Raw genomic sequence first — 24,510 nt, forward strand, 5'->3', positions numbered from 1 at the left:
GACTGGTTATGTTTTGTTTTTTGGTACTGGCAAGTGTCAGTTCCCCAGCCCTCTTGAAAACATCAGCTAAAGAAAAAGCATAAAAATTTTCATAATTTAATACCAGTTCAAAAAAGGAATATATTATACTACCACAAGGGTGAAAAATCCATTGCAAACAACTAGATGTGAAAGACTGAGATCAGGCAGCTGAAAAATACTAAATAAAAATGATTTGTGTTTGAAATTGTAATGGAATTTTGTATTTTCCAACAACAAACATTTCATCATTGGCCAGATTATCTTCATTTGATTCCACAATTGAGTACCTGTTGGGTGTTTGCTGTTGGTAATAGGTATCTGTGGAAATAGGCCTTACTGATCCACATGTGTTTTCTACTCATGATCTGATTAGGTAATCACAGTCCATACTACCAGCCCCTCAGGGAAAACCTTGTTAGAGACAAGACTTGCAAATGTTTGTCATTTGTCAACACATACATATAGTAATGGTTTCTTTTGTCTTCAGCTTGACATGCTTAATACTTATGATCTAGCACGTGTAGTATACTTTCTTATTGGTCTGCTGAAGAAATGAAATGTGAACAAACTGTAGAGCATGTGACAGTTACTTATTTTGACTAACTTTAGCCGAAGGAATATGGCATTTAAACAATTAAATCAATCAAATTATTGTTGTATTCTATATTGGCTTGTGGAGCAATTGCTAAAAACAACTTGCATGGAAAGTTGACAACTCCCTGACAGTTTATACACATAATTAACTGTGTCAGATTAATAATTCTGTGAACCATAATAATCTTAACTCAGATAAACATTAAATATGTTTAAGTTTGTGAGTTTGGATGACTCAATACTAGAAAGCTCAGAGACAAGATGACACTGTCAAGACAAGGAAATTGTTGAATTATTTTTTATTTATTGATACAGACTTGTGCTGCAACTTGTGTGACATTTTGCATTGGCAGGATTGATGGTGAATTGCAAATATTGTTTGCAATTAGGCCTAACTAACTCAAAATATTTGTGACAGAAGTTTGTGAAATGCATTGATTACTGCAGTTTTGGTTCAACTGTAGTAATTTACCTGGCAGCCAGAAAATTCTGCAGGGCAACCATATTTTCAAACCACCATGAATTTTCCAAAAGAAAATGTTTAATCCTGAACTCGCTTGTTCTTTCATTGTTAGCTACCTTCATTATAACCTATTAAGAGTCCCCAGCTATGACTAGACTGTGCCCCTGTCCTCCTGTGATACCACTTATCAATTCAGTGTTCTTTCCTTATTCCTCAACATCAGCCCCTGGGCTTTTACCCAGATTATTGATTGCATTGTTTCCTTGTTTCATTCAGTGTCATCTACAATGACAGCAACATACACCGCTCCCTCGATAACTTGCGCCCGGATAACTCGCGATCCCGCTTATAACGCGGTGTCCGTCTTGGCTCCCGATTTTTTCCAGAGAAAATGTATTTAAAATATCTTTAAAATATGCTGAACATGAAAAAAATTACGATAAGAATTGATAAATTAAACCTTGATACATTGCTCGTTTTATCATCGAAAATGGTGATTAATGCCCGTAAAAATATAATCCATATTTTGAAATTTGCAAGTTCTAGAGAAGAATTAATTTCAGAGATCTCGAAAACGCTTAATTACGCGTATTTGGACGCCAATTTTTGATCTGGGACGCAGAAAAGGCGGGAGTCCTCCGTACGCATCTAATAGGTGCGCGGGAAAATTCAAAGATTTGCCGGTCCTGTTTCAGCCACCTGCTTTGTGGGAAAATGTGTTGATCAGTTAACTGTGCTGATATTTACAATGACAGAATTCAGTGACTGAAAGACTCTTTGATGTACTGTTGCCATTTTATAAGAGTACATTAAAAAAAAAAAAGAACATGATGCAACAGCTAGGCGGCTAGTTCAAAGGCTTTGACTGGCGGCCGAGTGAGAAAATGTACTGATATTTAGTGATTGAATTCAGAGGCAGAAAGACCCAGTTTTAAAATCCTAGCGAGACCTCTGTTTAAAGATATCATATATTATGTAAGTTTTTATGATAAATAGTTGTCAGTATACTGTAAAAAAACAGTCTGGTGAAATAGCGATCAATGAAAACTTCTGGTAAATGCTAACAGGTGGCAACAGAGAATGAAATAAACACCAATTAAATGACTTCCTGTGTGAAAGTCATGTTCTAATCCTTTAATTCCGTTTCAGTGTAAACATTATAATCACAACATATTCTGTTCATTGAAAACATGAAAAGAGTCAATCAACCGTCACATCGAAACCCGTGAGTACTTCTGTGAGAACCTAATTACATGTACATGCCAGCTTTGTTTTGATCAACAACTTGGGGAAGTGTTTGTTGCATTAAAAAGAAAATCGATTACAAGAGACCTCGGGTGCTGGATTAAGGCTCTTGGAGCTGCCTTTGACGTAAAGCAAAACAGTAACAGAGACAACGACGACGATAGTGACTTCGAATGTTTCAGTGAAACTGATGTCATTAATGCCGAGGCTGTTTGGGAGAAATTAGTACAGACTCATGGTCCTGAGATGGGCGTTTCTCTTGATGGAGGAGTGGATTTGTTCTGACAATGATTGCCCTACAGCCGCATACATGTCAGATGAAACTATAATTATTTCTATAGAGAACAAATTTGCAGCAGAAGACGATTCTAACTGGAATAACACAAGTGTTGAAAGTGATGCAGACACAGATGTTGCACCCCCACCCCTCTGCACAGGAAGCAGATATTTTGATATTGCCATAAGGTGGCTGGAGAGCCAAAATGTTGACTACGTAAAGCTCATGCAGTTGAGAAATCTGAGGGATTTTGCTCGGCGGCAGAGAAACCAAGGAGTAACACACACACAAAAAAAAATTGACTGATTTTTTCAAAAAGTGAATTGATATTTGTCAAGCGTGGCACAAACGGCAAGTATTAACTTGTTCTAATTTACGTTGTTTTAAATTTGAGACCAATTAAATATGTTAGTACTGATTAACTCGTTTTTTTTTTTTTCCATTTTACTTCTATCGCATTCAAATCTATCTATCTATCTATCGTTCGATCGACACTGTTTCTCGAAAAGAGTCGATCTTTTGTGTAAAAAAAAAAAATTATAATTTGGCTCAAACAATAAAACTAGACTGTATACAATTCAACATAAAAATTAGTGACGTAGACACAATGTGTGAAGTGGTACACATGTTCAGCGAACGGAAACCACGTGGAATAATGTTTTCGATGATCGCCTCAATATACTGTAATTTATCCTGAAATTTTTAATGTTGTCCTATGAGAAAATAATAAAGTACACCGTTATGAAGAGATATTTATTAACAGTTAATCTCAGAACGATTATAAAGTGAATATTCAACAGTATAATCTGCCTACCCCCCCCCCATTTTTCCGTTATGTCGTCAATCACTTTATTGGTTTTGGGCTTATTTTATAGGTCCCTCGATAACTCGCCCCTCGCTTATAGTGCGGTCGATGTTTCTGGACCCCGATGTGCGCGAGTTATCGAGGGAGTGGTGTACCTGGATGACATCCTCCAGAAACACATGGTAAGTTCTATCCTACTCCAAGGCAAGAATGATATGCTCTTGCTTCTAGATTATGTAGGCTTTTTATTAAACTGGGAAAAGTCATACCTCCATCCATCCCAGAACTTTGTCCATCTGGGTATGGAGTTCTTAACCAGTCAGAATCTGGTGTGGCTTCGTTGTGTTCATGTAACCAGAATTGTACAACTCATCGAGTCCATTTCCAACAAGACTTGGATTTCAGACTTGATTGTACATGCTGTCTTTTTACAAAAAATATCATTGTCGGCACAGTGGCACCCATTTTCAAATCCCCAGTGATCAAGCAATCATGATCATGCATGAGATTCAATCATTCCTGCTTCAGCAGCAAATCCAGTTTGGCTGACCATGTGAATCATGCTGGAGAAGCCCCAAGTAGAAATAACTGTATGCACCACCACTGGTGCATACAGTTGAGGTACCTACCTGTTGCCAGACTTAACAACGATTCATCAGCATGATAGAGCCAGGGGAGTGGCTTCTGCACTTTAGACTCCTTGAAATAAAGGCTATCATTAAACAGTGGGGCACCAAATCACCTGCCCTGTGTGTTCTGATTTGGCAGTTTCTATGTTGGTGTGATAATATCTGTGTACAAATCAGACACATTCCTGGCAGACTCAGTGTCTTGGCTGACACTCTATCCAGGAGAGGTCAAGTCCTTCACAAGGAATGATCTCTCAGTCAATCAGTCTTCTCTCAGATCTGCCCACTTTAGTGACATCTGATGATCAACCTTTTTGCAACAAGGTGGAATCACAGATTACCCACCTTCATCTCTCCAGTTCCAGACCTAGAAGCTTGGGCTGTGGATGTGCTGTCAGTCAGTTGGGAGGGATTGTGAGCCTTTGCCTACCTGATACCAGAAATAATTAAGAAGTTACAAAGTCAGAATTGCAAGATGATTCTGATAGCCCCTCTCAGATGGGACAAGTTCTAGTCACTATCTACTCAATCTAGCAATAGATCTGCTCAGGAAGATTGCTGGATTTGCCAGTGAAATTTTGTGGGTAAGAAGATTTCAATATTCATCTTCCATAAATTTGGATCAGAGGTCAAGTGACCCCAGGCTGTGTTGCTTATGCAGTTAAAATAACAGGTTATCATTCACATAGGGAGTCCAGTTATACTTCCCTAGAAAGACAACCAAGGTAGAGGTCAGATGCTCAGCATCCCCTCTTCCTATTAATTATTCTCCTAACATAATGTGTGTGTGACTGCTCTGGTGGCCTAGTGGTTAGAGCATCTGCCTCGGAAGTGGGAGGTCATGGGTTCGAACCCTGGCCAAGTCATACCAAAGAAATGGTACAAACAGCTGCCTCGCTAGGCAAAAAGTGTTAAGAGGTTAGTGTTAGGACTGGCCAGCCTGGTGTTGGGATAATGTGACTGGGTGGGACATCATGCTACATGTCTGCAGCATGATACCCCAGTGCTAAACATCACTATAAACTGCCACACTGCAGACATCATAGAGATATGACTGAAATTTTTTTAAAGCTACATTTAAAATTCTAAACTCATACACACACACACTAACATAATGTGATCTAAGAACATATTCAAGGAGAAAGCAAATTTTTAGGTAAATTATGTTTCTCCAAGAATACGTACCCAATCACATTACTTAAAAACCCTCTCAACCACCCCACCATGTGAGCATCCTCATTAGTATCTCGCTCAGCTAAAATCTAGTGACACCTGGTGGTGCCAAGAGGAGGTAAAGGGCAAAAATATTGCCCTTTGTCTTTTGAAATTGACAAAGAAAAAGAATTTTTTGTCTTTTAGGGCTGGATTTGCCAGGTAGCAGGTAATATTTATAATGTAATTAGGTAAGTATTCTCAGAGAAACATAATAATTTAATAAAAAATTTGCTTTTTATTGATACATAAATTTACGGGTGCTATTTAATTGGTTTGGATACTTGAATTTGTTGATTCCTTTGCAATTTAATTTTTTTTTCTCAGGTATATTCATGAGGCAATAGATCCTAACATGCCGCCAATGGATAAACAACATAGACCAAAGTATCCTTATAAAACAATTGGGTGTGTCTTCAACCATCAGTCTTTCTATGCAAATTATCAGGTAATATCTATATTAAATATACTTCAGAAGATTAATATTGCTGTAAATCACAGAATCTTTAAGAGCATATAATTTTAAATTTATAAATGAATCTTGCTAAAAGTATTTAAAAGAAAACTGATGTAATGCAGTATCTACAACAGGACTTGAGAAAATTGACCACGACCATAACCCTAAAATTTGCCGGATAGTCACAACTGGTATTATTATCAAAGTGATAAAATTGAGATGAATATTGATATTTTTACAAGCACTGATACTGATTTTTATTAAAATCCAGTTTATCATGTTCCCATTTCATTTTACTCATTCCATTTTACATTTGTAATAAAATAAAAGATTGAATTGAAAATGTGACATACAAGATTGTAACAAATTTATATTGCTTTGATTATTGGTAGTTTTCTCAATGAAACTAAGAATAGATATTTTTCTCTGGCATAATAGATTATGACTTATATCTTTCGACCTTATCACAAGACCTTCATCAGAATAATGACTTTTGGACTGGAGTCACAGGATCAGCTAAATGTTGACCACATGACAAAACCTTTCTATATAAGGGTGGAAGTTCCGATCCAGAATCACAGTTCAACACTGGCTCCCCCTCCATGATGTCAGTAGCTTTTATTATTTTCCTCCCCAGGGTATTGTCTCTCTCTACCAAGTACTCTGATCTTATCCCAAGAAATAGCATGCCTTGATTCTTTGCAGTGTTCACCAACTGCTGTCAGATTCTCTGTTGGGATTGGAACTTCCACTGTTATACTGAAGGTGTTTGCCACGTGGTTAACATTTAGTTCATCATGTGGCTCCAGTTCAGAAGTCATTCCACTAATGAAGGTCTTGTGAGAAGGTCAAAAGCTAAGGAATCATAACCTGTTATGCAACAGAATGTATCAATTCTTAGTTTCATTGACTGCAAATGGATGTAGCAGGTAACAATATTCATTCTGTAGGTAATATTCTAGCATGCACTTACATTTAAGGGTGGGTTTTTCTTTTTCAGCCTTCAGATTCAGTAGAGGTATGTCAGTTTAACCTTGATGATGAGTCAAGATGGAAAGCTATGTCTCAGGATGCCATATTATCAGTCTGCTCCCCAGGATCATGCCCCTTCTGGCCATCACTACCCCCACTGTGTGCCTCATTTTTAGATACTGCACTGATCAGCAATGATATAGAACAACAGCTTAGGGTACTTGTCATTGAACAAAGGAGGGTAAGTTGGGCAAAAAATAGGATGGCTAATTGTCAATACAGATGCATGATATTTATATATTTTCGTATAGAATAGAGCCCTGATATAATGCATCTCATGAAAGAATGAATTTGTATAGAACATGGTCTTATTATAGATTGAGTTTTGTTTTGTTTTTATTTACCTTCCTATGCTGTAACCCGTGTATCCATTTGTTAAGTTTCCTTTTCTGCACCATAACTTCAGTTCTAGAGCATGTACTGTTACAAACTTTGTGGATATCTTGGCAACAACACACATGAATCAGGTGGCGTGACTTCACTTTGCTGCATTCATAGTGTTATCTTGATAGGCCTTGAATTTAACTTCTGTTATTTCTTTTAACTGCAGGATCAAGATCAATTACATATCTGTTACCTTCATAATTAGCTAAGAAATATTCTTTAATATTTTTTCTATACAAAAATCATTTGACTCATGAAAAGTCAGGATCTTTGTATGAAAAGGGAGAAATACATTTCTAATGCATATGTACCATTTTACAGTTTTATAGTTTTTCAGTTTTGTTTTAAAAAAACATTTATTTTGACTCCTTTAGAATATTCATGGAATATGTATGAAAACGTGACAAATTTTGAAGCTTTTAGAAAAAGATAAATTTTCAGTTTATGTTGAAAAAGGGAATGAATGTCATCCACAATTTAGCTCATAGCAATAAATAAATGAAGCACTTCTCTCTCTCGTTCTCTCTCTCTCTCACACACACACACATGTTTAATAATGTTTGCATGTTTGGTTTAATTCTAAAAAAAAGATTTAAAAGTAGTGTGCTGTACATTTCATTATATTCTGTGTTGTTTATGTACCATTGAACAGTATTATAGTTTTTCACAGTTTTGTTTTAAAAAAAAACATTTTGACTCCTTTAGAGTTATCGTGGAAAATGTATGAAAATGTGACAAATTGGAAGCTTTTTAGAAAGATAAGCTATCAGTTAATGTTGAGAAATGGACTAAATGTAATTCACTATTTAGCTGATAGGCATATATAAATGAAGCACCCTCTCTCTCTCTCTCTCTCTGTCACACACACACACACACTCTGTTGGCATATGTTTGTTTTAATTCTTGAAAAAAGTCATCAAAGTAATGATGTGTATGTTCCATGATATTCTGTACTGTATTTATCAGGATCTTGGTTTGACCACAATGTGGGATGACCAGCTAAGCTATCTTTTGACACCTGCCTTGGCTGCTTATGAAACTGAGAGAGTTACAGGTATTACTGCTTAGATCTACAATTAAATACAAGGTTCAAGTTTTAAAAAATATAATTTTTCTTTATCATTTATTGAAATTATTTTGAATTACTACATTAAAGTAGATATTAACAGTCCAAAGCCAGATATAATTTATAATTTGTGCAGTGTTCCATAAGCTGTAGTAGGTGAAGTTTGTTCTCATGTTATATTTTCTAAATGTAGTCAAAATATGGACATTGTGGATTTTCACTTATATATGTTATAGGATAAAGAATTTTTTATTAAGAGTTAAATGATGCTTGTGTACATATCTGGATACATATTTGTTTGCTGAAGATAAGAATACAGGATATATGATAGACTTGCAGCACGGAAATATTATTTATTTGTATGAGAGCCATTCTTAGTTCCAAATGCATTACTTCCAATAACCTTGGAATCTATAGCAGCCTTTTCAATCTCGTTTTGCCATATTGTAATGAGGGTCATTACCTCTTCACTTTGCCACATCTCACATCTGTTCAGTTTTTCAAATATTTCCGGTAATTTAAAAATGATGCAAGTTGTAGAATGCTGCAATTTATTTGCACTTCTTGGATGAAATGTTCAAATTGCATGAGTACAGTAAAACCTGTCAATAGCAGCCATGCTTGGGAAAAAGCAAAACTGGTCTTTGTACACAGAACTCTTTATGCAGGTTAACCTTTTAAACTTGGTTTTTGAACAAATACCATGTACTGAATAATATCATTAGTATTGTTATTATTATTACTTTCATTATTATTTTTATTATTATTATTATTATTAATGGATTTAATTTAGTTCACAGTTCAAAACAAATCATAAAATACATGTATGTGTTTTTCTTTTCTTAAGTTACATTGTATCCTGCTCACTCCTATGAATTCAATAATAATAAAAAAAATTCACTGATTTTTATATTGTGCACCACAACAAATACAGAAATCACAACTAATTGATAGCTTACATATAATCATAAATCTGATTCTTTCTTTGGCCAACATGCACAGTTAGACTTAGGAACAGATGTTCACACTTCAAAATAATAGATCAAAAGAGTTTGCTTATATGGGAGACCTGCGATGAACAGAGAATGGAAAGAAGCTTAATGTAGCTATTATTACTAACATGTGAATTGAAATACATAACCAGATCTAAGTTTTATAAATACTGAGTGACCCCAGAACCTATTAAACCAAATGGGATGAATTCATATCACTTTTCAAAGATTAATTTTTTTCATCCGTCATAGTTAAATTACAATACAAACAATACCAATCACTCTCTCAAAGGTGATTCTTCATTTTTGCTACAACTATCTGACTGCTTTTCCCACCAACCATCGTATGAATTGCTACAACCCTCTTTTTCTTGAATGATGACATCTGCCTTGCTTGCAGATTTGACAAATTGATTATTTTAAGACAGTGTGACTGCTGTATGGTAAGTGCAAGTGAGATGGCAAATGTTTACACATTGATTCTTGAACTATTCCTTTCTCTAAACAAAGCTTTTCTCATCAAACAAAAGTTGGCATAATTGTACTAGGCAAGAAAAAGTATTATTGGAAAAATGAATTTGGAGGCTTTTAGAATAGTAACAGGTGCTACTAAGAGTGTAGTTTGGGCACTATTGTATGAAGAAACGAGGTATTTTCTGTGTTATAAGCATAAAGTAATTCATTTGTTTAAAATGAAGTTTACCTAGTTTACCTTCCTGACAATGACAAAGAAAACGTCAGTCATTAAGTTTACAGTCCCATTCATTACTTGGTTTTACCTTACTGTGAGTGCAAAAGAAAACGGCAGCCAGTGAATTAGTATAGGGGTAATATTAGTATACATGTACCGTACTGTAAATGCGCTAGTGTGGCAAATACCCATTAGGCGATACTGTACTCTACTTTTACGTCAACCATTTATTTATCTTTTTAAGGGTAATGTATTAAGCTAACTTTTAAATGAAATTAAAGTGCTTTGGGAGCATGATTTGGGTCATATCTAGGGTTTAAACCCTAGAAATAAGCATTTATTAGCATTTCTAGTGACTCGTTCCAAACATTCGCGATTCCTCCTGATCCGCGACTGGTTCTGGAACCTAAACTCGCGAATGTTCGAGGTATTACTGTATAAGAAAGACCCTATCAAATTCTTGATTCTATCTAGCTATTAGTCTATCTGTCTGTCTGATTTGGCTCTTCTATCTTCTTTTCTCCAGTTATGAATTCAAACACATACATTTTTTTTATCATATCTATCTACATGAACTATCAGATAAAATTTTATATAGCTCAAATTATTAGCATAAACATTTAATGTGCAAAAAAAAGAAACAAAAAAAAAATTTAGTTAAAATTTCAGAAAAAAATTAAATCTCCCAAGGGCCAGCTCAAATGCCCTGGGACAAGCTGACTTTTAGAAAATGTGCTAATGGAGAAGCCTACTACTGTGTCTCGGTTCTGGACTTTAAATCATTGAATCCCATATATTTGCATTACACTCAAAATGTAACTGAACACAGGTCAAAATATAAATATTCATATTATTATGTCTGCATCAGAAAATGCTAAACTGGCCTTGACTACAAGACAAAAATGGCAGACTTTGGTTCTGATGAATTAAATTGTAGGCATTTATGTAAAAGAAACATGCATTACATATGAAAGATAAATGATTTTGTTGATATATGTACAGTGGCCGGTTTACAGAGTATAAGAGATACATAGCATAAATCATTATAAACTGAACGTGGCTTTCATCTCTAAATATTTGGAACTTGCCACAAACGGACATCTTACAAACTTGTGCTTGCCCAAGTTGAAAATGAGCTTGTCCCAAGTTGAAATTGAGCTTGCCCGAAGCTGAATTTGAACTTGTCCTAAGCATCACAGTGAAGTAGCTTTGTCCAGCCCTGAGATGTATTTTTTATTTAGTTTTTTTTCTCTCCCTTGACATGTATTAATAAAGGTCATTGCTTGGATGTAAAAGAGAATTTTTCACTTCTGATGTAAATAGAGTGAAACATATTCTGCATAAATTGCACTTTGATTGATTGTTAGAATTTACATTGAAATCTAGGAATAAACTTATTGGAATTTGACTCATGATATCATACTGCTGTATAAGACACATAGTTAAAAAAATTAAGTCAAGCTGATGGTTTAAAATTCATCAAAATGTCTTGAGCTTGTTATACCCAACTCAGTTTTCAGCAGTAAAGCCACCATTAACATCACTGACTTCTTATAGATGATAACACCGTCTTCATAAATACACTGAAATTTTCAGCAGTAAAACTACCACTAACATCACTGACTTCTTATAGATGATAAAACTGTCTTCATAAATACACTGAAATTTTCCAGCATTAACTTTATTTTCTTGTATAACACAGAATTTCATTCATAGTAACTTGCACATTCTCAAACTTTAAAGGATTGACTGTAGGAAATGAGGAATTTCAAGATGCCATCAAGCAGGCTGTTCCAGATGGTCACACTTTCAAAGGCTACCCTATACAGTTCTCACACAGAAATGCAAGAAGAGCTTTTGCTACTTGTCTCAGGTAAAATTTCAGAATTCTTTTCCTCACTAGCCTTGGCAGGAATGAAAAATATATTTATATGAAATGCCAATAAATAAGTTTGTACAAAACCATATAGGCTGCTATGATAAATCACAATATTTAGCTCTGGTACTAGATATTATAGACTGCTATGATAAATCACAATATTTAGCTCAGGTATTAGATCATATAGACTGCTATGATAAACCACAATATTTAGCTCTGGTATTAGATCATATAGACTGCTATGATAAACCACAATATTTAGCTCTGGTATTAGACCATGTAGACTGCTATGATAAACCACAATATTTAGCTCTGGTATTAGATCATATAGACTGCTACAATATTTAGCTCTGGTATTAGATCATATAGACTGCTATGATAAACCACAATATTTAGCTCTGGTATTAGATCATATAGACTGCTATGATAAATCACAATATTTAGCTCTGGTATTAGATCATATAGACTGCTATGATAAACCACAATATTTAGCTCTGGTATTAGATCATATAGACTGCTATAATAAACCACAATATTTAGCTCTGGTATTAGACCATGTAGACTGCTATGATAAACCACAATATTTAGCTCTGGCATTAGACCATATAGACTGCTATGATAAATCACAATATTTAGCTCTGGCATTAGATCATATAGACTGCTATGATAAACCACAATATTTAGCTCTGGTATTAGATTGTATAGACTGCTATGATAAACCACAATATTTAGCTCTGGTATTAGATCGTATAGACTGCTATGATAAACCACAATATTTAGCTCTGGCATTAGACCATATAGACTGCTATGATAAATCACAATATTTAGCTCTGGCATTAGATCATATAGACTGCTATGATAAACCACAATATTTAGCTCTGGTATTAGATCGTATAGACTATGATAAACCACAATATTTAGCTCTGGTATTAGATCATATAGACTGCTATGATAAACCAAAATATTTAACTCTGGTATTAGACGATGTAGACTGCTATGATAAACCACAATATTTAGCTCTGGCATTAGACCATATAGACTGCTATGATAAATCACAATATTTAGCTCTGGTATTAGATCATATAGACTGCTATGATAAATCACAGTATTTAGCTCTGGTATTAGACCATATAGACTGCTTCAATATTTAGCTCTGGTATTAGATCATATAGACTGCTGTGATAAATCACAATATTTAGCTCTGGTATTAGATCATATAGACTGCTATAATAAATCACAATATTTAGCTGTGGTATTAGATCATATAGACTGCTATGATAAACCACAATATTTAGCTCTGGTATTAGATCATATAGACTGCTACAATATTTAGCTCTGGTATTAGATCATATAGACTGCAATGATAAATCACAATATTTAGCTCTGGTATTAGACCGTATAGACTGCTATGATAAACCACAATATTTAGCCCTGGTATTAGATCATATAGACTGCTATGATAAACCACAATATTTAGCTCTGGTATTAGACCATATAGACTGCTGTGATAAATCACAATATTTAGCTCTGGTATTAGATCATATAGACTGCTACAATAAATCACAATATTTAGCTCTGGTATTAGACCATATAGACTGCTGTGATAAATCACAATATTTAGCTCTGGTATTAGATCATATAGACTGCTACAATAAATCACAATATTTAGCTGTGGTATTAGATCATATTGACTGCTATGATAAACCACAATATTTAGCTCTGGTATTAGATCATATAGACTGCTATGATAAACCACAATATTTAGCTCTGGTATTAGATCATATAGACTGCTACAATATTTAGCTCTGGTATTAGATCATATAGACTGCTATGATAAATCACAATATTTAGCTCTGGTATTAGACCGTATAGACTGCTATGATAAACCACAATATTTAGCTCTGGTATTAGATCATATAGACTGCTATGATAAACCACAATATTTAGCTCTGGTATTAGATCATATAGACTGCTACAATATTTAGCTGTGGTATTAGATCATATAGACTGCTATGATAAACCACAATATTTAGCTCTGGTATTAGACCATATAGACTGCTGTGATAAATCACAATATTTAGCTCTGGTATTAGATCATATAGACTGCTACAATAAATCACAATATTTAGCTCTGGTATTAGATCATATAGACTGCTGTGATAAATCACAATATTTAGCTCTGGTATTAGATCATATAGACTGCTACAATAAATCACAATATTTAGCTGTGGTATTAGATCATATTGACTGCTATGATAAACCACAATATTTAGCTCTGGTATTAGATCATATAGATTGCTATGATAAACCACAATATTTAGCTGTGGTATTAGATCATATAGACTGCTATGATAAACCACAGTATTTAGCTCTGGTATTAGATCATATAGACTGCTACGATAAACCACGATATTTAGCTGTGGTATTAGACCATATAGACTGCTATGATAAACCACGATATTTAGCTCTGGCATTAGATCATATAGACTGCTATGATAAATCACGATATTTAGCTTTGGTATTAGACCATATAGACTGCTGTAATAAATCACAATATTTAGCTCTGGTATTAGATCAGAAGAGCGTTATCCATTGCCCATCTGTCATTGGTCTTCCATCATCTTTCTACCCACTAGTACAAGTTATTTGCTACTCCTAAACAACTTGGAGGATCGCAAAAAAATTTTTTTACACATGTATTCGTCTGATGGTCTGGTTGTTCCTACATGAAAAGAATGATCTTTAGACATTCAGCATGGCTGCCACCTTGGGGTTTTCACTAAAATACTTCTTATGATGTCTTCAAGTTCCTAAATAAAAATGGTGTCGCTTAGACATCCAGTATGGCTGCACAATGAGGTTTTCATTGAAAGGCTTCTTATGATGAGAGCATGGTCCTGAATAAAAAGTGTATAATAGCTGTAAGGCTGCTACATTGGCTATCTTGAATTCTTGTTATTGTCACTCCACTAGGTTTTTGCCTGAGAAGTTATTGTGATGTCTAGTTGGTTGTAAATTGAAAATGGTACTGATTGATATCCAATAAGGCTGGCACTGTGACCATCTTGAAAACCTTGTTATCACTACTCCTTCTGAATGAAAAGTAATATTGCCATGGAACACTCATGTTCATATCTGCTTGGTCCTAAAAGAAAATGGTGCAGATCTGATGCCATATATGGCACCACAGTAGCCATCTTGAAAATTTTGTTGTCACTACTTCTCCTGAATGGTCAGATCAGCATGGGGTTTTCACTGAAAGAATTTTTATGATGGCTGTTTGGTCTTAAATGAAAATGGTGCCAGTCCAATTTCAAATATGGATGCCATAATGTCCATCTTGAAAATCTTGTTATCACTACTTCTTGTAGATAGCTGGTCATATCAGCATTGTGCTTTCACCAAAAGACTTAATAATTATGATGTCTAGTTGGTACTAAATAGAAATGGTGCCAGTCTGATATCCAATATGGCCACCATGACCATCTTGTCATCATTACTCCTGTAAAACATGAAGTCACATCAACTTCACAACTTCTTTTAATGTCTTGGTAATTCTAAGTGAAAATGGTGACAATCTGACATTCTATATGTACACCACAGCAGCTTATTTGAAAATCTTGTTTTTGCTGAAATGGTTCAGCAACGAGCATTTTAAAAGAAGGATGATCTTAATTTGACTTCCATTAAATTCTTTTCAGCCAGTAGAACAGCAGTCCCTTCAGGGTACTCTTGTTGTAGTGGTAATGATTCTACTAATTAGGGTGAAATTCCTCTGCATTCGGAAGTACTTAGAGTGTAATTTAAACATTTTATGATAAACAAAAGTTCCATGGATATTTGATAAGAGTCATTAAATATCAAGAATTTTTAAAGATGATATAGATATCTGTTAAGAAGAAAAGCATCAGTGTGTATATTATCACCTGTGTTTGAAGTCTGGTAATTTGAATTTATTGGAATATCATTTAAACTGAATTCTACCAATAGCTATGTATGATAATCTTATACTTGAATCAGTTCCATCAGTTTTATAGTTATAAGTCTTTTCACACAAGTCTCCGGGATTTTTTTAAAGTGGGAACTTGTACAGTAGCTGTTGAGTTTAAAACAAAGTTCTTAAGATGAACCTAATACCTGCAAGTTTCTTCCTTGGATAGGACAGTCATATGCTGGTAGTACCTTAACTGAAATGAAGCAAATATATGGTAGTCATATGCTGGTAATGCCTTAACTGAAATGAAACAAATATATGGTAGTCATATGCTGGTAGTCATATGCTGGTAATACCATAACTGAAATGAAACAAAGATATGGCAGTCATATGCTGGTAATACCTTAATTGAAATAAAACAAAGATATGGCAGTCATATACTGATAATACCTTAACTGAATGAAACAAATATATGGCAGACATATGCTGGTCATGCCTTAACTGAAATTAAACAAAGATATGGTATCCATATGCTGGTAATACCTCAATTGAAATGAAACAAAGATATGGCAGTCATATACTGGTAATACCTTAACTGAATGAAACAAATATATGGCAGACATATGCTGGTCATGCCTTAAGTGAAATGAAACAAAGATTTGGCAGTCATATGCTGGTAATACCTTAACTGAAATATATGGCAGTCATATGCTGGTCATGCCTTAACTGAAATGAAACAAAGATTTGGCAGTCATATGCTGGTAATACCTTAATTGAAATAAAACAAAGATATGGCAGTCATATGCTGGTAATACCTTAACTGAAATTAAACAAAGATATGGCAGTCATATGCTGGTCATGCCTTAACTGAAATTAAACAAAGATATGGTATTCATATGCTGGTAATACCTCAATTGAAATGAAACAAAGATATGGCAGTCATATGCTGGTAATACCTCAACTGAAATAAAAGAGAGATATGACAATCATATGCTGTTGCTACATTCAGTGAAATGAAACAAAGATATGGCAGTCATATACATGGCCATACATGTAGCAGGGACAAGAAAAAGTTGAGAAAATTTCCTTATGAAGTTTCATGGAAAGGGAATTTGGTGTCAAAAGGATTGCCTCAAGCTATCATTTATCCTGTATCATGACCAAATTTTATGGAAAAAATAATTTCATCAAGCTCTTTTGTTCCTTCTAGGTCTCCAGTTTGTGAAGAAATCATCCACTGTCGTGGAGACCATGTACGGTTGGCTGTGAGAGTGAAAGTGTATCCATACCCAGAATCAGCATGTGCTACATGGATAATGTTTGCTTGTAAATACAAGTCTGTGGTTTAGTTTTGAGCACATTGAATACACGGAAAACTGGCATGCAAGACAATTACATGCAAAGGACACCCATCTTTAAAAGCCACTTGCAGGAATTCCGAAGAAAATCTACATATGATTCTTCCACTGTATAAAGAATAGAGAACTCTTAATTTTCATTTCAAACCTATTTTCCTACTGTGCATAATGGACAATATACCAAATAACAAAACTGGTAACTTTTCTTTTTAAGTTCTTTGTGCAGCTGCTGACCTACTTGTTACGGATGTTGTCTAAGATGATACCAAGGAAATGGGAGCTAAGTGACTTTCCCAGGATCACACCAACGCAGCAGGCTGGCCTGGATGAGCATTGTAATCATGGTGCTGGCCTGGTTGAGCATTGTAACCATGATGCTGACCCAGGCTGTCTTGGTTGGTTATTGTAACCATGATGCTGACCCGGGCTGTCTTGGTTGGTTATTGTAACCATGATGCTGTCCCAGGCTGTCTTGGTTGGTTATTGTAATCATGACGCTGAACCAGTTTGGGTATCATAACCATGACCCTTGTATTATAAGTCGAGTTCTCTTCCATCTGAGCTATCATGGCTCCCTGTTTGTTGACCATATTTTGGGACTTTTGTTAATACTATGCATTGAGGTACCAGTTTTTATGGATTTTATTGATTGTTACAAAAATTAATTTCATGACAGAACAAACTATGATCCTTCTGTCAATTTGAAAAGATATCTTACCCTATCCTTGAATTAAGTACCAACTAACTTGTCCATTGTTACAAAACAATGAAAATTGATACCCACAAAAATAATTGTATTCACAGGATTTATTAAAGACGTGAACGTTTTCTTTAAATCAGTGCCATTGCAATACAAATCCATTTGTTAATACTTAGAAGAAGAAAAAAATGTTGGCTTCCTTTTTATCAGTTTAAAAGTTTGCCTCTACAGAGCACAAAATTTCCCCATCACTTCTTGTTTGGTTTCACTGTACATACATTTTTAATTGAGATGAGTGTTCACCAAAACTTCATAAATTCTAGACCACAATGAATCTCATGATTTTCGGTATCCTAGTATATTAAGTTGTCTAAATACATTGTGCTTGTACCGAGTATGTACATCTGTACATACCGCTGTACAAAATACTTTTCATGATCAATAATACAAGGAACTGCTGCCTTGTATAAAGTGATTTTAAACGTCTAGTTAATTTTATTTACAGTTGTTGATTTGTGTTTTAGTCTAATATTTGTTATTATAATAAAATATTCTTTGCCTTTGCATAAGTTTTCTAGGATCCAAACTAGAGATTAGTTATATCAGAAAATTCTTACTGGTAAGTTTTTCCAAAAGAAATATCTCTGACTTTTTTATTATCATTGAAGAACTGCACACTTAAACACTAACAAAAAGTGCTTAGATCTTTTCCAGTAAGTGACACACTTGTAGCATCAGCTCACATGATGAATATGTTAATATATGGAGTAGGTAACTTTGATGTAATGCTCTGCCTTGCTACTGCTAAAAATCTATATTTTGGTAGATTTTTTCATTATTCTAAAAAGGGGCCGCAGGTGGTTGAGTGATCTCAAATCCTCACCTTTACCAGTAACTGCCATCTCACTTCTGTCTGCATGGGTTCGAGTCTTAAGCTTGGCCAATGTGGATATGTGAGAAAGCTGCCAATAGCTTCCTGTGGGTTGGTGGTACTTACCAGTTTTACCCCCAGAGTTCTTCCTTTACCGGTTATACTGGCTGTCATGTATAGCCTATCATGCACCAAGAAATGGCATTAAACCCAAAACAACAACAAAGATAAAGACAACAAGCATGGCAGGCATAATCAGTATATATGTAAATGCAAGTCGTTACAGTTTTAGATTTTTTTTATATTAGGCGATTCAGATATTAATAATAAAACCTATAAATATTAGTTACATGAAAAAAAATGGTTTATGTCAATGAGGTTGCATTTTTTGTTGTATTTTGTTTTGCACTTTGTATTGGAATTTAACATTTGCTGGCATGCATATGTATTAGTTCCACTTATCTTCTTTATATCATTTTGTTAAAATACTTGTTATTTTCACAAAAGTAACGTCCAATGTTTCATAATGCTGATATTAGAATAACAATGATATATTTTGTTGCGCTTTTAAGTCTTTTATAAAGTTAATATGGATAGTAACATTTCTTGAATAAATGATAGAATCCAATTTTATTTTTGTTGTAATTTTGAAGTCATAGAAATTAAATGCAGGTCATAATTAAGTCAGACTCTACAGAAAAAGAGGCTAGAGCCATTTCATTACTTAATTTTACTTTTTCATCTCTACTGTATACTACAGGGATTTTTCTAATTTTCACATTTGCACCTCTGCTGCACGATATGCAGATATATCTAATCTTAACTGATGGATCTCTAATGTATAATATGGGGATATTGTAAAAATCATTACTCTTGTATCTCTACTGCATACTGTGGGCATATTTTAAAAATCATTTCTATTGCATCATACTGTGGAAATATTTTAAAAATCATGACTGTTGCATCATACTGTGGGCATATTTTAAAAATCATTACTATTGCATCATACTGTGGAAATATTTTAAAAATCATGACTGTTGCCTCTCTACTGCATTCTGTGGGGATATTTTAAAAATTATTGCTGTTGCATCTCGATTGTATATTAGGGGGATTTGTTTAGCCTTTACTGTTGCATCTCGACTGTATATTAGGGGGATTTGTATAGCCTTTACTGTTGCATCTCGACTGTATATTAGGGGGATTTGTATAGCCTTTACTGTTGCATCTTGACTGTATATTAGGGGGATTTGTATAGCCTTTACTGTTGCATCTTGACTGTATATTAGGGGGATTTGTATAGCCTTTACTGTTGCATCTCAGCCTTAGACTACCAGGACTTTTTCTAGGGTAAATAGAAATGGAGACCAGTGTTTTAATTTTTATAAAAAAAATCAATTTGGAAGCAAATTTCCAGGAATAAATTGCTCAAATAAATTTGCCAAATTTTAGGAATGGTACCCATATAAGACTGAAAATATGCGTATTTGTTGGCTCTTCAAGAAACCCTAAGAATTAATATTTAGATTTAAAAGGTTCAGCTTCATTACATCATATGGATATGTATTTTTAATTCATTCTTTATTCACTTAGCAACTGATTGTATAATCTTGATGAAAAATTAATTGTGTATGCGTTTCAGCACTTTTTGTAATTATGTATATGAAGAGCATTTTGTATTTTTCATAAGTTGAATGAATATGCAAATTTTATAAAATGTTAAAACTAACCTCTGTCTCTGTTCATCATTGTCCCCATATGTTTGTGAAAAGAGTGGAATACAAAACGCATTACCATATATAGTCATAAGACAATTCCAACTGTAAACTGCACAGACCCAGAACTGCCGTCGCATAATGCACTGGCAGATATGGGTCAGTGCAGTTTGTTAGGAGTAAACAGTAGGACAAACGACATAGACCTGATCTGCAGGCACATTATGCTACAGCAGATCTGGATCTTTGTTCTTGGCAATTCAGCTAGATGTATAAGCCAGAATAGATGGTTCTGACATTAGTTTAAAGTTAATGGTATCAGTTACTGACATAGACCAATCACATAGTTCCAAAGTAATGACCTATGCTACTTTGCCATTTAATACCATCAGTATATAGAATGTTTCATTTAGATGATGTACAGAAATTCTTGACTTGAAAGGCCACTTCTATCGGAAGCCATTTGTTTTGAGAGACAATAGTTTTAATACAAAGAATTATTTTGTATTCGACCAACTAGCCATTTTCCTCATTTTAAGAATGCAACAAAGTTTTATCTTCCTTGTAGTTACAGTTAACTGAAAAATCAAGTAATTAGTAATTGTAACCCGTTGGTTTTTATCAACACTTTCAAGACATGATTGGCTACATCATGATGAGGAAATGAAAGTATGCCATGGTCAAGTTTTAGATAAGGCAATGAAACTTGTTTATTTTCTATGTCTGCTTAGTAAAATTACAGCTGTCCTGAAGGTCTATTCACTAATTTACTTGGGTTTTAAAAAAAACCTTATACCCATTTCTTTTGTTGCCATAGTTATGAAAATGGGTATTTCTTATTTAAAACAAACTACTACTTGCTGTTAGCCAGATTAGGTTACAGTGTCCAACATTTCATGTTGCTACCTAGCCCTTCTGTACATGAATTCTTCAAGTCAAGGATTGACCACTATCACTCATACAACTCATTGTAAACTTGGCTTATCTTGATATTTGTGTGAATATAAAATGGTTATCCCAGTATGAAGTAGTTAGCCCAATATGAATTAGCCCAAATGAGTGTTTCATGTCATTCAGATACTTCCAATACATGATTCATTTAAAGCACCAATTCTGATTTTGTTTATAAAAATGTTGTAAAGTTTGTACAAGAATGAGACACATCATAATGATACATGTTCATTTTAAGACTGAAAACTAAAATTATGAATTGAATTTATTGTAATAAGGTTTTAGTTAGTTTTTCATTTGCATAGAGGTCTTTAACCACTTGACAGGTTCTGCTCATTCTTGGGATATACCATTTTGAAGCGAATATAATTCATTTAGCAGTGCATCCCTAACACCTTTTGGTTTTGGGGGTCAAAGTCACTGACTAAAGATTTGCTTCAGAGGTTGGTCATTTTTCATTTATTACATTTTCATAATATTTTGATTCTGTTAAAACTAGGGATGTTCTTGACCTATGACCATAGCCAATTGATGGATTTAATAGGATTGTCCATGATCCCTTGATAGATTATGTAGGTACTAGGGATGTCCATGTTCCCTTGATAGATTATGTAGGTACTAGGGATGTCCATGTTCCCTTGTTAGATTATGTAGGTACTAGGGATGTCCATGTTCCCTTGATAGATTATGTAGGTACTAGGGATGTCCATGTTCCCTTGATAGATTATGTAGGTACTAGGGATGTCCATGTTCCCTTGAAAGATTATGTAGGTACTAGGGATGTCCATGTTCCCTTGATAGATTATGTAGGTATTAGGGATGTCCATGTTCCCTTGAAAGATTCTGTTCATACATGGGATGACCATAACCCTTTGTTGGATTCTGTTCATATTAGGCATCTCTGTAACTGCTTGCTGGATTCTGTTCATACTTGGCATGTCCGTAACCCCTTAATGGATTCTGTTCATATTTGGATTATGTTCATACTTGGCTTGTCCATAGCCATGTAATACATTAAGGTCATACTAAGGATGTCCATAACCCCTTGTTGGATTCTGTTCATATTAGGCATGTCTGTAACCCCTTTGTTGGATTCTGTTCATATTAGGCATGTCTGTAACCCCTTTGTTGGATTCTATTCATACTTGGCATGTCCATAGCCATATAATAGATTAATGTCATACTAAGGATGACCATTACACCTTGTTGGATTCTGTTCATATTAGGCATGTCTGTAACCCCTTGCTGGATTCTGTTCATGTTAGGCATGTCTGTAACCCCTTTGTTGGATTCTGTTCACACTTGGCATGTCCATAGCCATATAATAGATTAAGGTCATACTAATGATGTCCATAACCCTTTGTTGGATTCTGTTCATATTAGGCATGTCTGTAACCCCTTGCTGGATTCTGTTCATGTTAGGCATGTCTGTAACCCCTTGTTGGATTCTGTTCATGTTAGTCATGCCAATAACCCTTGCTGGATTCTGTTCATGTTAGGCATGTCTGTAACCCCTTGTTGGATTCTGTTCATATTAGGCATGTCTGTAACCCCTTTGTTGGATTCTATTCATGTAGGCATGTCTGTAACCCCTTTGTTGGATTCTGTTCATATTAGGCATGTCTGTAACCCCTTGCTGGATTCTGTTCATGTTAGGCATGTCTGTATTCCCTTGTTGGATTCTATTCATGTTAGTCATGCCGATAACCCTTGTTGGATTCTGTTCATGTTAGGCATGTCTGTAACCTCTTGCTGGATTCTGTTCATATTAGGCATGTCTGTAACCCGTTGCTGGATTCTGTTCATGTTAGGCATGTCTGTAACCCCTTGTTGGATTCTGTTCATATTAGGCATGTCTGTAACCCCTTGTTGGATTCTGTTCATGTTAGGCATGTCTGTAACCCCTTGTTGGATTCTGTTCATATTAGGCATGTCTGTAACCCCTTGTTGGATTCTGTTCATGTTAGGCATGTCTGTAACCTCTTGCTGGATTCTGTTCATATTAGGCATGTCTGTAACCCCTTGTTGGATTCTGTTCATGTTAGGCATGTCTGTAACCCCTTGTTGGATTCTGTTCATGTAGGCATGTCTGTAACCCCTTGTTGGATTCTGTTCATGTAGGCATGTCTGTAACCCCTTGTTGGATTCTGTTCATGTTAGTCATGTCTATAACCCCTTGTTGGATTCTGTTCATGTAGGCATGTCTGTAACCCCTTGTTGGATTCTGTTCATATAGGCATGTCTGTAACCCCTTTGTTGGATTCTGTTCATGTTAGGCATGTCTGTAACCCCTTTGTTGGATTCTGTTCATATTAGGCATGTCTGTAACCCCTTGTTGGATTCTATTCATGTAGGCATGTCTGTAACCCCTTTGTTGGATTCTGTCCATATTAGGCATGTCTGTAACCCCTTGCTGAATTCTGTTCATATTAGGCATGCCTGTAACCCCTTGCCGGATTCTGTTCATATTAGGCATGTCTATAACCCCTTGTTGGATTCTCTTCATGTTAGGCATGTCTATAACCCCTTGTTGGATTCTGTTCATGTTAGGCATGTCTGTAACCCCTTGTTGGATTCTGTTCATATAGGCATGTCTGTAACCCCTTTGTTGGATTCTGTTCATGTTTGGCATGTCTGTAACCCCTTTGTTGGATTCTGTTTATATTAGGCATGTCTGTAACCCCTTGTTGGATTCTATTCATGTAGGCATGTCTGTAACCCCTTTGTTGGATTCTGTCCATATTAGGCATGTCTGTAACCCCTTGCTGAATTCTGTTCATATTAGGCATGCCTGTAACCCCTTGCCGGATTCTGTTAACATTTGGCATGTCTATAAACCCTTAATGGCTTCTGCTTTATTTTATGATTTAATTGACTAAATATAGTTTAAGTAATACACAGTGCATCCTTCTCTGGCCCCTTGTTGGGCCCCTCTTAGTCTACTATGGTTTCTCTGCCCAGACATGATATCATTGTAGTCAGTATATGTTAATAAGCTAGTAACTAGATATGTTGTCATGTTAAACCAATCAGATGACTGAGTTGGAGCATGTGATTAAACATTGCTTCAGTTAGACCTTCATACAGCAACTGGGATGCCTGTAGAGATGTGTGCTTTTCACTGTCGATGCTGCATTTAACTTAAAATTATTTGTGGAAAGAAGATAATCCTTCCTCTGCTTGATGATACCACATGTTACTTTCCATCTTTTTGGGATGATCCGTTTATTCAGCCCA

The 24,510-nt window shown here is 35.0% G+C and overlaps 1 protein-coding gene across 1 annotated transcript in view; it reads left to right on the plus strand.

The window, feature by feature from the left end:
- Positions 1-20,336, plus strand: part of LOC149782914 (centrosomal protein of 76 kDa-like) — a 41,005-nt gene extending 20,669 nt beyond the window's left edge. The window contains exons 8-12 of the mRNA XM_089934470.1: positions 5,574-5,694; positions 6,704-6,916; positions 8,086-8,173; positions 11,612-11,741; positions 16,892-20,336. Coding sequence (XP_089790596.1) covers positions 5,574-5,694; positions 6,704-6,916; positions 8,086-8,173; positions 11,612-11,741; positions 16,892-17,030 — 691 coding nt within the window. The 3' untranslated portion in view covers positions 17,031-20,336. The remainder of the gene's footprint in view (positions 1-5,573; positions 5,695-6,703; positions 6,917-8,085; positions 8,174-11,611; positions 11,742-16,891) is intronic.
- The last annotated feature ends 4,174 nt before the right edge of the window (positions 20,337-24,510 follow it).

The sequence above is a fragment of the Sinohyriopsis cumingii genome, chromosome 15 (genome assembly GCF_028554795.1).
Source record: "Sinohyriopsis cumingii isolate HCF-2022 chromosome 15, ASM2855479v2, whole genome shotgun sequence".
NCBI classification, from domain to species: domain Eukaryota; kingdom Metazoa; phylum Mollusca; class Bivalvia; order Unionida; family Unionidae; genus Sinohyriopsis; species Sinohyriopsis cumingii.